Source organism: Tachysurus vachellii, chromosome 4 (genome assembly GCF_030014155.1).
Source record: "Tachysurus vachellii isolate PV-2020 chromosome 4, HZAU_Pvac_v1, whole genome shotgun sequence".
Classification (NCBI taxonomy): Eukaryota; Metazoa; Chordata; class Actinopteri; order Siluriformes; family Bagridae; genus Tachysurus; species Tachysurus vachellii.
The window spans coordinates 9214123-9230832 of NC_083463.1; the positions used below are offsets into that span (position 1 = coordinate 9214123).

The 16710-nt window shown below is 36.3% G+C and overlaps 1 protein-coding gene across 1 annotated transcript in view; it reads left to right on the plus strand.

Moving 5' to 3' along the window:
• ror1 (receptor tyrosine kinase-like orphan receptor 1) overlaps positions 1-16710 on the plus strand; it is a 119634-nt gene that overhangs the window by 72674 nt on the left and 30250 nt on the right. Inside the window, exon 2 of the mRNA XM_060867597.1 lies at positions 13932-14003. Within this exon, the coding sequence (XP_060723580.1) occupies positions 13932-14003 (72 nt within the window). The remainder of the gene's footprint in view (positions 1-13931; positions 14004-16710) is intronic.

Consider the following 16710-nt stretch of genomic DNA (forward strand, 5'->3'; position numbering starts at 1 on the left):
GGGTTAGCAGCATGCGCCAGAGCGGTACTGCATTAGGAAGACATTTTATCTAAGCAGTCTGGGACGCTTCATGACTTAGTTGTGACAGGAAATGAAGTAAAGCAAAAGGAATTTTTGTTTGGTGTCTTTCACAACTTCTTTTTTATTACATCACCCACGTCAGATGAACGCGAATTTGTCGAGGACAAAATTTGCCACACACACTTTTCCTATTATTGTTGTTTATTTCTTCATGATTGACTTCTATTGACTTTAAGTTTTGCTGTAGTAAAAATAATGCTGTACTACTACTATTAAAACTTTAACATACCATATAATACACTTAAAACAAGGACTACACCACAATTATAGTGTGGATTTTAGTAGTAACTAAACACAGAACAATACTACTATACTACTATACTACTAACTCTACTGTTCCGTTAAGTAATTTAATGATTTATCATTTTTTATTAGACTCAACTGAAAAAAAAGAGAAAGAAAATAATGTCACAGTCCCAAAAAAAAAATTCTATTATTCAACTTTATGATACCTGGTAATGTAATGCCAGATTTTTTTTATTTTTTTATTTTTTAATTTACATTCAAATAGACTTAGCAACTGGTCTCTCTGAGAATCAACAATGTTCAAAGTTATGATTTAAATTATGATGATATCAGTATTGTATTATCAAAATACCCAGCCTTATATACCAATAAACCAATAGAGAAATAAAAGCATTGGGTTTTTCCAGACCCACACCATATTCCCAGCATAGCGCAATCATTTTTTTGAGGTCTACTGTGTTATATTTCTATTATAGGACATTGTGTACTATATAGAGTGTGTTCATGAAAAACCCACAAAGTTTAAAGTTCCCAGAATATACTTTTATATATTTGTAATAAATGGGGAAGGGGCACCATTTTGGATATTGAGTCTGTTGTCCTGTTAATCCTATGCTATGGATACACATATAATACTTTTAAAAAGAAACTATATCAGGACATTTGAAGACAGTAATGTTGATGCACGGACTACATAAGATAAGGACCCATCATGGAGGACGTCATTCCCCATTAGGGCTCTGTGAGGAATATCCAAACCTTCTTCCCCCATGCTTAAGGTTTTAATACACACCTTTGTGTTTTTTCTTTGTATATTTTGGTCAGTAAATCATCTGATTTTGCATCTACCGCTATAACCTATCCATGACAAAACCAAACAAATTTTGCACTGCCACTATAAGTATAAGCACATACGATAATATTTTTAAATATATATTATAATAATTTATAATATATAAATATATTTATTATATTTGGATGTGTTTCTCAGTGTCTGTCATGTGGCTTGTGGATATAAAAGCACGTTTTGCAGTGAAAGAGGGTGTAAATTTTCCTCAGCCTAATAGGATAAAGATAGCACAGGCTACCTGGAGCTGTTGCATAATTATCACATAATAACACCTCCAGGATTTCTAACCACGACACTGCACCACCTGAGACATGTCCTCATAATGCAGCCTTAAGGGTTGAAATCTCAAATCACACTCATATTGTTTTGGTTTAACTGCACCTCACAATCCTACAACCTGTGAACCTGCACTACAACAGGAAGCAGAGGACTTCTTTAAGAACTTCCTCTTCAAGCTGTTATCTCAGATCAGTCTTACTTTATTAAATGTTTTTTTTTTTTTTTATATAATTAAATCAAGTGGGTTTCACAGGCTGACAGAATACAGTAAAGTTGCCTAGATACACTGCATAAACAAACGCATCAAATACACGCAGACACAACACGTGCCCTTAAACACATGTACATTTTTGTGACCCTTAATTTAGTGGTTTTACTTTAACCTCTAAGCAAATCCAGGCTTGCCTATCACCACTCTGTATTTCTTTTAGTCTGCCATATTTGGCGGAAATCACAAGCATATGGAACAGTACACAAAGAATTTTAGTCAAGCTTTTATCCTCATGGCCATGGTTTTTTTTTGTTTTTTTTTTTACTAAATTTTTAGAATCGTTTAGCCATTTGGAGACATTTTCAGTGCTGTCTGTTATTTACACCAACCATTTTGTCTGGAACAACAGGGTAAGGGTGGAAAGAGGGCAAGCAATCAGTAGGTAGATTTGGAAAAGTGAACCAAATGCACCAAAAGTTTAGAAAACATTGAAATATAGACAAAATACTGCAAGGATAATGCAAAGTACACATCAGAGAGGATTCAGTATCTTGGTTGAAGTTTATATCCACCTTCTTAAATCTAAAAACTCCACCACAAATCAGGTTTTAGGTTGTAGGCTAGTTAGTTTTTTCAGCTAGCTAGGAAGAAGCTAGCATTATACAGATTGATAAAGCAGCCTTTAGAGAGAGAGAGAGAGAGAGAGAGAGAGAGAGAGAGAGAGAGAGAGCAGCTTTAAGCTTTAAATCCATTAAACCATGAATGGATGGATGGATGGCTGGATGGATGCATAGATAGATAGATAGATAGATGGATGGATGGATGCTGTGTTTTGTCTATTTTTGACTTTCAACTTTTGGTGCTGTTGGTTAACTTTTCCAAATCTACCTTCTGACTGCACTGTTCTTATCCTTAACCTTTGTTTCAGGCACAATGCTGAGAGAGAGAGAGAGAGAGAGAGAGAGAGAGAGAGAGAGAGAGAGAGATGTACGATGTCTTTGAATATTATGCCTTGCTATCTTTTGAACAAAGGGATAAAGAATCCAGTCTTTATATATTAGCCTTTATTTTCACAGCATGTCCACATGAAATCATTTGCTGTGACCACTACACAGCTTACTTTGTGCACTATTCCTTTACTTGACAGCTGATCCATGCTTCCATTTGCTTTTGAAAATCTTTGTGGTTTTGGGGAAGAATAATACTCAGCAGGCACATGCATATCATGATAGCAGAAATAATGTTATTCTTTAATATACTGAATCCATCAAAATCAGATTTCTCAAGAAGACACTCTGTTCTTGTAGATATGCTGGGCCTTGATGCAACAGACTTTTATTACATAAAACATAGTCGCCCTTTCTTCTTATACTGTAGTATCTAATGCGTTGTTCTTTTTCTCCCTTTCCCTCTCTTTCTCTTTCCTCTTTCTTCGGCTCTTTTTCTCCTGCTGGCTCTCTTGTTCCAGCCAGTGGAACACTGGTGCTTATTTGCCTAACCTTTGTGAGGAGTGGTATTAAGAAAGCACCCAGATTGACAGGAGGCCTGACGGCAGCCAAAACTTTTAGACATCCTACTGGCACTCTCTCATGAGCTGTCCAAATGACACAAGTTATATTGGATGGCTAAAATGAAGAAATAATCAAGGCGTGTCTGTTTTACTGGAAACGTGGACTGGTTTGGCTCCAGTTTCATTTCATCTTGCTGTGACCGTCACAACATCAGGTCAGGCTGCAAGGACACAGTAAGAAAAAGACGTGTCTCTGAAGGTCACAGATGTTTTCCATTCTTCATGGACAGGAATAAGGTTGCTCTGTCATCTGGAAGGCTGTTATATGGCAAGGAATAGATCACAGTTTGAGACAAAGGACTTATATTCGGTCAGTGTTAGACCTTTTCATGCGAGTAGCTTAACACTAGAGATATATATCATTCCAACAATAGCAATAATACTCAACACTTTTACAATAATTATAATAGTGCTACTAAAACAAATAGCATGTGTTTAGTCTGTGTCCATACACTTTGAATTAATGGGGTCCTTACAGGAATCTTTTTTTTTTTTTTCGTTAAATAATTACACTTTCCATTTACTAACATTAATAACATTAAATAACATGTGATAATATTGCAATCCATTTACTGGTATTAAATGAACTGCCCTGCAAGTCACAGTGAATTAACTGTTACTATTGAAACGTTAATGCAATAGAATCTGTTACTCTGATTTTTACCAGCCTGAAGTTGATTCTTTTCAAACAATTTTATTCCTCTCATACCACAGCAATTGCCAAACATCTTTTAGATATAAAATAAAAAATTGTAAATAAATAAATAATTCTAATATTATGGAATGTCTGTGAAACAAGTTCATAAATTCCAATAAATTAATTGACACTGGAGACTCATCCGACAATTGTCATAAATCGGGTTCAATATCATAACCTTTTTCATTTATAGTTTCCTGTAATGTAACTATTTTTTTCAATTGTGAATATTTGAATATTGGAAAAAAAAACCCATGGTAACAATTTCCACAAATAAATTTGTAGTAAATTTAACTATGCATATTTTAAATAATGTCTGCTTGGGATCAAGAATGTAATCGTATCTAGCTAAATTGCACAAATAAAAGAAGTAAATGTTTGCGTTAATTAACAAACGAAACCGTAATTGTATTCATTTATATTAACATTGTTGTGAAACCCCTGCGAAACAAGTATTTAATAGCAGCTCTGAGTCATTTTTCTCACTATTGTGTCTTTTTTTTTCTTTTTTTTTGAACTAAATAAAACAAACAAACCAGATCCCAAAATGATGACTCATCTGACCTGCACACCCACCAACACATACAGTACAAACTATACAGTACACCTGACTGAGAAACACAAAGGGAGTGAAACTGTACTGAACCTGATGCAAATAACGCATTCATAATGCTCAAAATAAAAAGTTCTACGTATGCATAGGCAAATCCTGTACAAAAACCACACCGTTACTTTAATAGTGCTTTTTTACATCCGTGAGTCGAGTGAAACGAGAATAGAATAGTAGAAACCAAGCTAAAAATAAAATGGAATTTGAAAGTAACTTAAAGGACAATTAAAACATTAAGTAATTCTATTCATTTTATTTTTTGTATAGAAATCCAAGATGTTTTATCAATGAATATGTACAGTCCCAGTTGCTTACACTATGCAGCAGAGGCATTAGTAAAATAATGTTTGGGGGAATCAAGGAAGAACCTGACAGGTGTGAGCCAGATGCAGTATAACTAAATGAGTTCGAAGCAGCAGTGATTGACAGGTCTAAAAATTTAATATTAGCATTTAATCAATTTTCTATTGCATGGGCGATTTTCCACAATCATGCAAGCAGAAGCGGTCTAAAGCAGTAAACGTTGCAAGATGCCTCCAGATTGATGTCTTACTGTCCTTGTGCATTCCTTAAGTTCTATTACTTCTGCTCCAGCAACGATTCATTGAAGTATTTAGATAGTTCTAATCACATGAGGGGATTGGTTTGGAACAAAATTCCCTGGCCGAATCTTGGAGTTTAAAATCTAGTGATGTTTAAAATTCCATAGTGTTAACCTGAGCTGCTCCGAGCCCATCTGTCCCAGATCGCCTCCTCAGTATTGCTGTCATCCTATGTTGAGCATGTGCATGCAGCATTTGAGCTCTGGTGCTGCAGTTACAGATACAAATGGTGCGTGAATTTCACTCCACATTCCCGCATGATCCTGCTGCAACCAGAGATGCTTAGGCGCAGGGCCGCACGAGTCCTGGGGTCATTAAATAGTAAATCAATATGGTGTTTGTGATGTGCTGCAGGTCTGAACAAACAGTGCTCTCAGTTTCTGGTATTAAACTGAAATGTAAACGAGGCATTTCTGCTTTGATGTTACTAGCAAGGTTCTAAAGAAAGGGTAATCTTTCCACTTCTTCTTGTCTACAGTATATGGTTATTCTAAGTCCTATAAGACTGCAGACAGTGGCTTTTATTTTCTTCACAGTTCTCACAGTTCGCATGTGACAGACACATTGCTGTTATTTTCCCTTTCACGGTATATATAATTCAAATGCACTGTGGGAACGGAATCGGGCTCAACAGGAGTAGGACATCCAGACCACACAAAAGCCTCACGTCTCCACAGTATGATTTAAAGATAATTTAGCAATGAAATATTTTAAGGTTCAATATTGTAGAATGTCCTATACACTGACAACAGGAACAGGAAAATGGACAGTATAGCATTTCTATAAAATTTGGAATAAATATGTCAAAATGTGTCTTGATATAAAATGTCAAAATAAAGAATACGAAGATATTTATTTTATTGCAACAATCATTTTGTGTTGGTGTCATAACGCAGCAGCACAAGTAAGAAAACTGTCAAATAACATAGGTTAAATATTAATACAATAAATCTAATGATAAAAGATCAAATGTTTTCTTTCCTCCATGGAATTTGATATCCTCATATCCGTTTTCATATCCTCGTATATCATATTTCAATTTCAGCTTCTGAATTCCTTTTAGTCGAAAAATCCCTAACTTCCGTAGCATGCCCTCTCTTTCAGGAGACCAAAGAGCATTCGGACAAAACTCGTTTCTGCTTTGTTGTGCTTAAAAAAGAAGAGGGTGTGAGGGTTGGGTTGGGGGTTTGACAGAATGTCATCCCACCAACTACTTACTGAGATCATCTAAAAGGAAGAGAGAAAACCCACTTAACTGAAGTCAGAGCTGCTGCTAATGCTATAAGCAATGTGCCAAGAGTCTCAAAACACCCTCAGGCTAGCTCTGCCTCATTAGCATTCACCCCCAATAGGAGAGGCCAGCAGTGGGCCTGGCTGCTGTCCGTGTTAAGCTGGCTAACAGAGCAGACTAGCCGGCAGCTGCCCTGGAGCCTTTCTTCTGCTCACTCGTTTGTTGTGCTAATAGCAGAGATCCACATATTACACTCTCCACGTCCAAAGCACTCGTCCGGGTTCATTGCCCAGTCTCAAAGCTGTCTCCACCCGGCATATACAAGCCAACCCAACCCATTTCCCTGGAGCCTGGACAGACTTATCCTGTTACTGCCAGCTTCCTGAGACAGGACAGAGGACGGTGGAGGATTTGGAAGGAGGATTGACTCCTACTGCCCATGATGCACTTTCTGACTTTCCCACTTTTGCTTTCCTATTGTATGAACTGTGTTAGCTTAAATGATGATAGCCCCTTCTTCTATCCATGGAAAACAGCCATTATTCCCAACATTCTCACATTTCCATTGAGAAGGTGAAATACGTGATGCATTTTCATCCCTCTTCTTTTTGTGTTGTTTTCTCACAGAGCATAGAAGCGGGAGAGCCAAATCAAACCTTCAGTGTTTCAGTTGGGATTTCAGCTCGTCTCCAAACAAATGAGTTTACTAGCAGCATCAGTCTCTCCCTTGTCCAGTTACAGCGTCTGTTAATTGATTATGATTTTATTTAATCAATCATAATATAATTATCTATATCTTCTTCAGTATCGTGAAGGTAAATACAGTTACTACCTAGTAAAGATAACGGGGGAAAAAGTCAGATTATATCGTTTGTATTCTCAGAATGTTTTTGTTAAAGTAATACTTTTTTAATACAGCATCTGTTTCTTATTTAGAAGAATGTTGAAATAATTGTATTATTATTATTATTATTTATTTATTTATTTATTTATTTTTATTATTGTTGTTAACAACAACCACAATAATAATAATAATAACAATAATAACAGTAATTATTATTGTTGTTATTATTATTATTATTATTATTTAATTCATTAATGCAAACATAAATGTAAAGAAATTATTAGTCATATAGGTGCAAAAATACATGAAATAAATGACCCATATATAAATAAAAATCTAAACACTTTAGAAAGTTATTTTACATAAAGCAGTATACAGTTAAGTACATTTAATCCTATAGGCAATTTGGCTTTTTAAAATGACTTTCAAAGTAACTGCTGTACAGAAACAGAAACGTGTATCTTTGTTTATTAAAAAATACTCACAGCATAGCATTTTTCTTTTCCAACTCAAACACGGGTTTCTGGCTTTATTTACTCCACCTTTTCTTCTTGCGAGTGCAGTACAGTAACCATGGGTTATGTTGCCTTATGAAAGCATGTTTTCTTCTAGTCACCTTGTGTTGTTTCCTGAAAAATCCTCACTAAATGCACAAAATCCACTGTGAGGTAAACCTGAGACACAAGCAGTCTAATCAGTCTACTGGAAGATGAATTGGAGGGATTTGGAGACCTTCTGTCTCTCCTTCTCCAATGTTGATGGAAATATCTTAAGGCAGAGAGCAGTTCAATTTTATGTTCATAATACACTGCAATTTATTGCATTCTCCCACAGATATTATAGCAGATGAAAGAGCCAAGTTATTATAGTTTTATAGGACTTATATCAATAATAAGAACCACACGAAGAACTATCATTTCTGAGTTATGAAACAAATCATGCGATCATATTAGTCATGACTGTGTACTCAGAATGAAAATGTGGTTTTATTTGTTTTACCCGCATGCACACTAAACCAGATCCGTGGCGCCGCCCCAAGTTCGTGCCCTGTGCTCTGAAAGTGGGATTTTACAGTTTGTTTCCATTAAATCTGAGGAGAGATGTGCTTTAATGTAAGTCGAGGTGATTCTGAGAACAAATCGAGCTGAAAGGAGAAATGCATCATCTTCTCAAGACGGATTCAATGCTGTTTTTCATAACGAACTAGAAGACAATGAGTACTTACTAGCAGATGTGTAACTCACATTTGTGTTTGCTTTGGTTAAAAAAAAAATAGTAAAAATAATTTCCCACGTTCCCATCTCCAATTATTATTGACATTTATGGTGTTATACACTGCCTTCTAAAGAGGAGGTCTGGAAGCAGAGAGCTATGAGAAAACTTTCTCGGTTCTCTTTTTAAAGTACTTTTTTAAGCTTTTTTCCCCCCCTGTTGTTATGGAATTCTGTCACACTGTACATCCACATTTCACTAAATTTTGGCAATCATTTTATCCTGGTCAGGGTTGTGGTGAATCCGGAGCATATCTCAGAAACACTGGTTGGTTTAATGGTTGTGTGGTGGGAATACAGCCTGGGTGGAACACTGGTGCGTCACAGAACCCCATGCACACGCACATGCTATTAGGGGTTTGTTTTTGGGAGGTGGGTAGAAACCTGGACAGCATTTACATTTATACCATATAGCAGATGCCTTTATCTAGAGTGACTTACATTTTTAGCTTACTTTATACAACTGAGCAGTTGAGAGTTAAGGGCCTTTCTCAGGGGTCCATGAGTGGCAGCTCGTTGGCTCTTTAATTCGAACTCACACCCTTCTGATCAGTAGTCCAACGCCTTAAACACTAAGCTGCCACAACAGAATCTGTACAGAATCAGAATAGTAATAAAGAGTGCTAAATATGTTGAGGGGACATCCATTTTTATATTTGGCCACTTTTAATTTTTTTTACTTTATAACCTTGTATATAATGTTATAATTATTTTACATTATATCTCATTTATACAGCTAAGAAATTGAAGGATAAGAGCGTTGCTCGGGGAGCACTGTCAGCTTGTCCGCCATCTTTAACAATGAGTTACCACCACTCTAAATAACATCCTGTATGTCTGTTTTTATAGATACATCGAAAGCAGGGGTACTGTATTAGCTTTTGGACTTAACTATAACGTCACGTTTGGGTTGGGATGTGTGGAAGGATGTGGTGGTCGGGTTTCAGTAGATTGTTCCCAAACAGCTGTGTGCAGGTTCAGGATAGCATCTGTGGCTTAGTGTTTTTAGACCATCGTTCACAAACGGGCATCAAACATTAGATTTTAATCACAAAATTGCCCTGCAATTATCCATAGAGTTCTTGATTTTCTAATGGCTGATTAAACAGCAGATGTGGCCTAATTGAAATAAAACTCTTTTCATCTGTGGATACTGCATTGACCCATATATCCTAGTACTTGAGTCAACACCACCAAACCCCAACCCTATCACTCTTTCTCTCTCTCTCTCTCTCTTTCTTTCTCTCTCTCTCTCTCTCTCTCTCTCTCTCTCTCTCTCTCTCTCTCTCTCTCTCTCTTTCTCTCTAACTCTATTCTTCCCACCATCCTTTGCTCGACTTTTCCATGCCAGCTCTTATAAGGCAGCTGGTTTAATTGTTGTGGGAAATCTGGTATCTGTTTATTCATAAAAAGTATGAGGTCACAGCAGTTAAACACATCACAATAGACAATATGTAACCCAATATATGTGTGGTGATCTGGGAAATCCCTTGACATGCTCTCATTTTGCCATTCTCTACTATATATAATTTTGTACACTACAGACGTCCCTGAACTGAAACATGTTTCTCTGTTGCACGTATCTCAAATCGGCCTGCATGCACTGTGTATTGACACCTTTCTATCAGAGCCAAAAAATGGAAATTAAAAGACTGTAAAACAAAAAGATGAAGAGGGCAAAAAAGGTGTTAAACGGTTCATGATCAACCAGAATTCCCAACACTGGGGAAGATTAAGGATGGATTACGTAAGTATTTTTCTAAGCAAAGTGTGCAGTGTAATTGTTTGGCACAAAGCAATGAAATGTGATAGGACGCTTACTATATTAATGAGCTTTGTGTACATTTACAGCCCAGTAGCTTTAGAGAGCTTTATACCACCTGTTCCTCACACAGCTGCAAGCCAGTTCTACTGTGTGTGTGTGTGTGTGTGTGTGTGTGTGTGTGTGTGTGTGTGTGTGTGTCACACTTCACCATAATCACTGCCATTAACAGGTGTGGGAATATAGTAGCAGCTCATTACAAGCCTGTAAAAGCAGCCAAGTTTAACGGTAAATTAGCACCCAATTAACACAGTGCCACTTCCGCACTCTTATTGCACCGTGTCAAATACTCGCTCCATACATATATACACACACTTCTCTACACAGCTAGGTCTGGATGCATTTATATTTACTAAGATAAATGAGGTGAAATCGTTAAAATGTGATAATTCTGTTTGACAGAATTTTAAACCAAGTATCAAATGTGTTAACATGAAAAAACACAGTAGATCATTACAAACACCGCTGTTAATGGGAGATTAACACCTAATTAGCACTAAATACCCTGGGTGTACAGTATACACAGTTGTCCAAGCTGTTGTTCTGTGCATCTATAAGGAAAAACAAGGAAATGATTAATAGGTGTTTTTGTTATTAATGACGTTAGGTGAGTTCTCACGTCTGATTGAAGTTGTTTATTAATTCCTATCAGAGTTGTATTTTCATCTACAACACAATTCAGAGGTTTTAAGGATCAATTAACTCATTCTAGTATATATATCTAGTATATAGTATATATATCTAGTATATCTAGTCTAGTATATCATTTCTGTAGTAGCGCCTTACACAGCATGTTATCTGTATTTTTGGGCAGGGTCTGCAGTGTCGCTGTCTTAAGTATGACTTAAAAAATTTTTTAAAAATTAATTCCCTTATTTTATATTCTGTCCTAAATTTTTACATGCAAAAAAACTGAAATTCAAATAAATGCAAATAAATCAAAATAAAAGTGGAAATTCATCTTTGTGGCATATTTTGTGAGGATTTTTTGAGCAGTAACATCAAAGCCTGATGACTGGACTAACACAAACCCTAGGTGTTGTTTAATACAGTGAGACAGAATCATCAGCTGTGGCTCTCAAATTAGGTGGAGACTATATAAGTGCTTTCAGATTTATACAGTAATGATTATCATTTAATCTGTCAACACTGCATTGAAGCAGCTAAAAAACACGACTTGTGCTGTGTGTGTGTGTGTGTGTGTGCGTGTCTGCATTTCTCTAAGCTATGTGAAACGCATACGGATAAACACATTATTAATATTTATAAATATTATATGCCATAATTTCCCACTATTCTGTCATCTCATAAAGGTTAAAGTATTTTGTTTTAAATATTGAAAGCCCTCTTGTTCTTTGACCTTAATTAAAGCCAGATAAATGTGCCGACTTCTTGGCATGTACCTCTGTTAACCTAAACGTAAGGTGCAGTTTGAGAGGATTAGACAGAAGGATCAACTAAGGTTATTTTTATTTTAGTGAACGGCTATTCTTTGAACGAAGAAAAAAAAATCTGCACAACCGTGTTTCATCAGTTATATTTGGCAGGGATTTCCTTTCCACAACCTTAATAATATTTAAACAGGGTTTCTGTTGCATTACATTTTTGGATATTGCATTACCTTCGCGCATAAGTCCTGGAAATTTAGCAGATGTGTGTATGCCAACTCTGTAGAACTGACCATCAACACCGGTGTGGAATTATATAACGGCAAGAGGGGAAAAAAAGATGATTGCTTTTTTTGATACGTGTGTGAGAATTAAAAGTGTGTGTTCATGGTGTGTGTTCTGTCATTTATGTACAGTACACGTGTTCGTAATGACTCTGGTCAGGTCAGACAAGAGCAGGTCATTTGTGTCGGTCTGATTTTGAGCGAGGTGTGTGTTCTTGCTATGGGCTGTCTACTTCGGTTAAGATGTTGATGAGATAATGTTTGAGGGTGGAAGGGAGGAGGAGGAAACTCACTTTACCCTTAGGATCTGCTCTGGTTCTGTCAGTACAAAGCCGATTTATTTGGCACACCGGACTCTGTGTGCGTGTGTGTGTGTGCGTGTGTGTTACACACGCACACACACACACAAAACTGTAGGTACCAGAGGTGAGATCACTTCGCCATTTGCATGTCACTGCTTATGCTTTCACTTACACCCCTTTATTTAAGCTTGTTCAGTGATCCAGCATTTAAAAAAGATATCCAAATTTCCATTACATAATTCTATGTGGGAATTTCCTCAGGAATAATAACAGGGGAGGGTTTTACAACATTTTGCCACCCTAGTCTATTGAAATCCTTCACCGTCTATACACAAAACTTTATCATTATCGACGATGTTACAGATCACAGTACATGATAAAGACAGCAAAATTTCTCAAAGAATGCACAGTATAATTCCTAACATTAGCATTTGCAGTTAAGTTTCTTTTAGTTTTTTGTTCTTTGTTTTTTTGTTTTTTTTTAACACTAATTCAACCATTTCCCCCTCCATTTTAGCATGACTAGTTACTGTCTTATCAAGTTACTATCTTAACCACTTATATCTTATGCTAATGTGCGCTCACATTTTTGAAAAATTTCATGAGACCAACTTCAGTAAAACCTACTTTTATAAAATAATAATAAAATGTAATAGCAGCCACCCAAAATTCCAGTTTATGATTTTTTTTCACTTCATAAAACAAGTTTTTTTTCTTGCTACGATAACTAGCTGAAACCTTTATAGCATTACAAGCTAAATTACATGCAAATTTTCAAGTGAATATGGTTCATTACCTGAATTTTCCGTGATGTTAGAAAATATTCTGGCAGTAATCAGAATCTTTGGACCTTAATATGTCATAACACATGCTAACAGTAGTATATGTCACTTAAATCGCATGCTAATTGTTTTTTGCGATCAGGAATACTATGTTGTAATGTTATGACAACGATCAACCCGTTTAAGGCCCCAGTTATATTATATGATGCATCAGTCATGTGATTGATGAGTTTCAGGAAAAATGTTTTTTGCGTAAATATCTTAATGTCGTGACAACTAAGAAAAGTACCCATTAAAAGATTTTGGCATTGGAAAGGAGCCAGTACCGCTGGCAGTACCATTTTTCACCTTTGGGAAAGTGATGTAGAGCACCAGATTAGGCAGCAGAGTTTCAGTGCATGTATTTCGATGACTGACAGAAAACAGACACGTGCCAGTGGCATGAATTCCACTCCAGCGTGCACCTCTCTGTTCTGTACAGCTTCGACTCTCCTCTCCAACAAAGACCCAGTCATTGTTTATTGTCTTCGGCGGCCAGGGTGATGAAAGTTTCCCTGCTCCGAGTGAAAAGAATCCTTTGTAAGCACAGCATCACTAATTCCTGACCTGTCAGCACTTGCTGATATTCTATCGTTACACTGTAATGAAATCTCTTCTGTACAGTAACAAGTCTGTAATCATCTTGTATTAGAGGCTGTTTTATACATGCTCTATAAGACATGAATGGAGTGCTGATAAGGACCTGTCTTTCACTGAAAGTTCTGAGAAAATGCATGTTTGCATCGTGAACGGTTGTGTTCAGGCCGGTATAGCTCCAAAATGCTGATTAGAAATTGCTTTTTTTTTTTTGTCTCTGCACAGGAGCTGAAGCTCCCTCCGAGCAGAACGTGGTGACTGCCTCCAGCTGGAATGTTTCCAGTGAAGCACAGAAAGGTGAGTATGTCTGCCTTGCTGTATTTGTTTAGATTGTGCCCCCGCCCATCGGTGTGGGCCTGAGGGACAGAGAACGCAGGATGTTTTGTCTACAGACTGAGCTCTGTTTTGATCACTAACATGACAGCATTCATACCTGCAGCATGACAGCTAGGAGGCTAAAATGTGAAGGAGACATATTGTATGACTGACATCACCTTTATTCTTGGTGTGTGTGTGTGTTTGTGTGTGTGTGTTTGTGTGTATGTGTGTGTGTGTGGTTTGGGATTTTCTGCCTCTTTGTAATCAAAATATGGACCATTTCTTAGCACTGTGTAAACCTTACAGAGCAAAATGAAAAATGAATCCACACAGTTCACTGATTCACCATTTTTCTTTCTGTTATTCACTTTAAATCCTTTTGATGTCCTCCACGTTCCCTTATTTTTTAAATTAGAGTCAGCTCCGTTGAATTAAATGAAGGAAATGTGCTCTCTAAACCATCCTGTTAGCTTAATTGCTCTGGAAACCTGGCAGCCTAAAAGAATTTCAAGGCTTTTTCTTAAGGTCACTTACATCAGATTTCTGTCCCTCATCCAAGTTTTGAACTTTTATCTACCAACGCTAAGGTGCAGGACTGTCAAGGAAATGTTCTGGTAGTGATCTGCAAAATGTTCTTGCTCTCAAAACTTAAATCAAATGCAGAACATAACACACAAGGACAAAAAAGAGTCCATAACTAATGTTAGGAAAATTGATAGCATGGTGTTCCTGCCTCACAGCTCCAGAGTCTGCAGTTTGATCCTGAGCTCAGGTTACTGTGTGGAGGTTTTATTCAAGATTTCCCCATGTTTGCATTCTCAAACGAAATGGTTCTGTGTAGAACCTGAAATGGTTGTATCGCTTGATTCATATATAGAAGCCTGAAATGGTTCTTTATAGAGAAGCATTTTGAAGTGTCCATTAAAAGAGGGTCCATTAATTCCACTCAGGCAGGAAAAGTCAATGCTGACATTCCTTACTGTTCTGATCCATTCTACACAATGTAGTCTATGTTTGTTTTTTTTTTTTGTTTTTTTTGTTTTTTTTAAGAATTTATCGTATGCTTATTGCCCATGTTTGTGAATACGGCTGGAATTTGTGAATTTCCATCTATCTATCTATCTATCTATCTATCTATCTATCTATCTATCTATCTATCTATCTATCTGTTCATCTATCTATCTATCTATCTATCTATCTATCTATCTATCTATCTATCTATCTATCTATCTATCTATCTGTTCATCTATCTATCTATCTATCTATCTATCTATCTATCTATCTCTATCTATCTATCTATCTATCTATCTATCTATCTATCTATCTATCTATCTATCTATCTAAAAGTAACCAATGAAGCTCAGTAAGTCCAAGTTTTTTTAGAATCATTCAGTGGTTCTTTAGAGTAATTTTGTATGGTTCAGGGATTTATTATTAGCAGTATTAATATTTGTGTGTGTTAGTATTAGTATTAATATTAGTATTGCTATTACAGACAAATTTAGTACATTTAACACAGTGAACAAAAAATAACAGCAAAGCTCCTACCTCGTATTTAAGTGTTTCTGTAATTTCAGTTTTAATTGTTTTACAAATTAAATAAACCGTTTGATTTTTTTTCGAAATATTATATTGATCTTTTCTGTTCAAGAACATTGAACACATCATAATCTACATAGAGATATATTTCCAAAATTTAATTCACCTGACATATTTTTTAATTATATATGAATATGTATATTTTATTTTATATATTTCCATTATAGAACTACTATAAAAGTTTTGTTGCTCTCCAATGATTCTACATAGAACGGGTTTGGGGAAAATGTTTCAATAGACCACGTACAGAACTGCAGATTTCTATAGAACCCCAAGGAACGTCTTTTTTTTTTTTTTTTTTTTTTTTAAGTGTGTAGATTTCCTCTGGGGTTTCTGGTTTACTCAAACACCAGTAGGTGAATTTTTGACTTTGAACGCGATAGTCGCATGCAATTTTCCCAGGATGGGATCTGTATCCACTGTGACCCTGACCAAAGTGGTTACTGAAGATTAATGAATCAATGTTGAAACAGATGTAGTGTGAAATTGATGTGCAGAAATGATTCACATGTGTGGTGAAGATCATGAAGAGGATGAATAATTATCATTTTTGTAGAAAGTTCAGGGTTGTCGTATTTTTTTTTTCAGTCCAAAGTACTGTTGTAAAACAATTTTAAAGTTTGAGAATGAACACATAACAGATTCTTGTCTTTTTATTTCTCAAAATAATTAATATAGTCAAATTGCAGGCAGTCTCACCTTACCTGGCAACCCTGAAAAAGTGAGAAGAGCCGAGGACCTTTTCAGACAGAATTTTTTACATTTCAATCTGCATATTAACACAGTTTTTTTATTTTACTTAAAACATAGGAGGTCACTGTTATGCTGCATCCCTCTCTACTACCTCATATATTCCTGCTGTTCATTCCCAGAACAGTGCAAGACACTGAGCTATGAAAGCTTCACTGCTTATATACATATTTGCTCCTCTTTTTAACATCCAGAACTTCATAACAGTGTACGCAGCTGTCCAAATATCTCATGACCAACACCTGCAGGTTGCCTGCTCTTTACTCACACAGAACATGATGCTGAATTAGTAGGACAGCAGGAACATGTGGAGAAATTTGCACTTAAGAAGCATCGA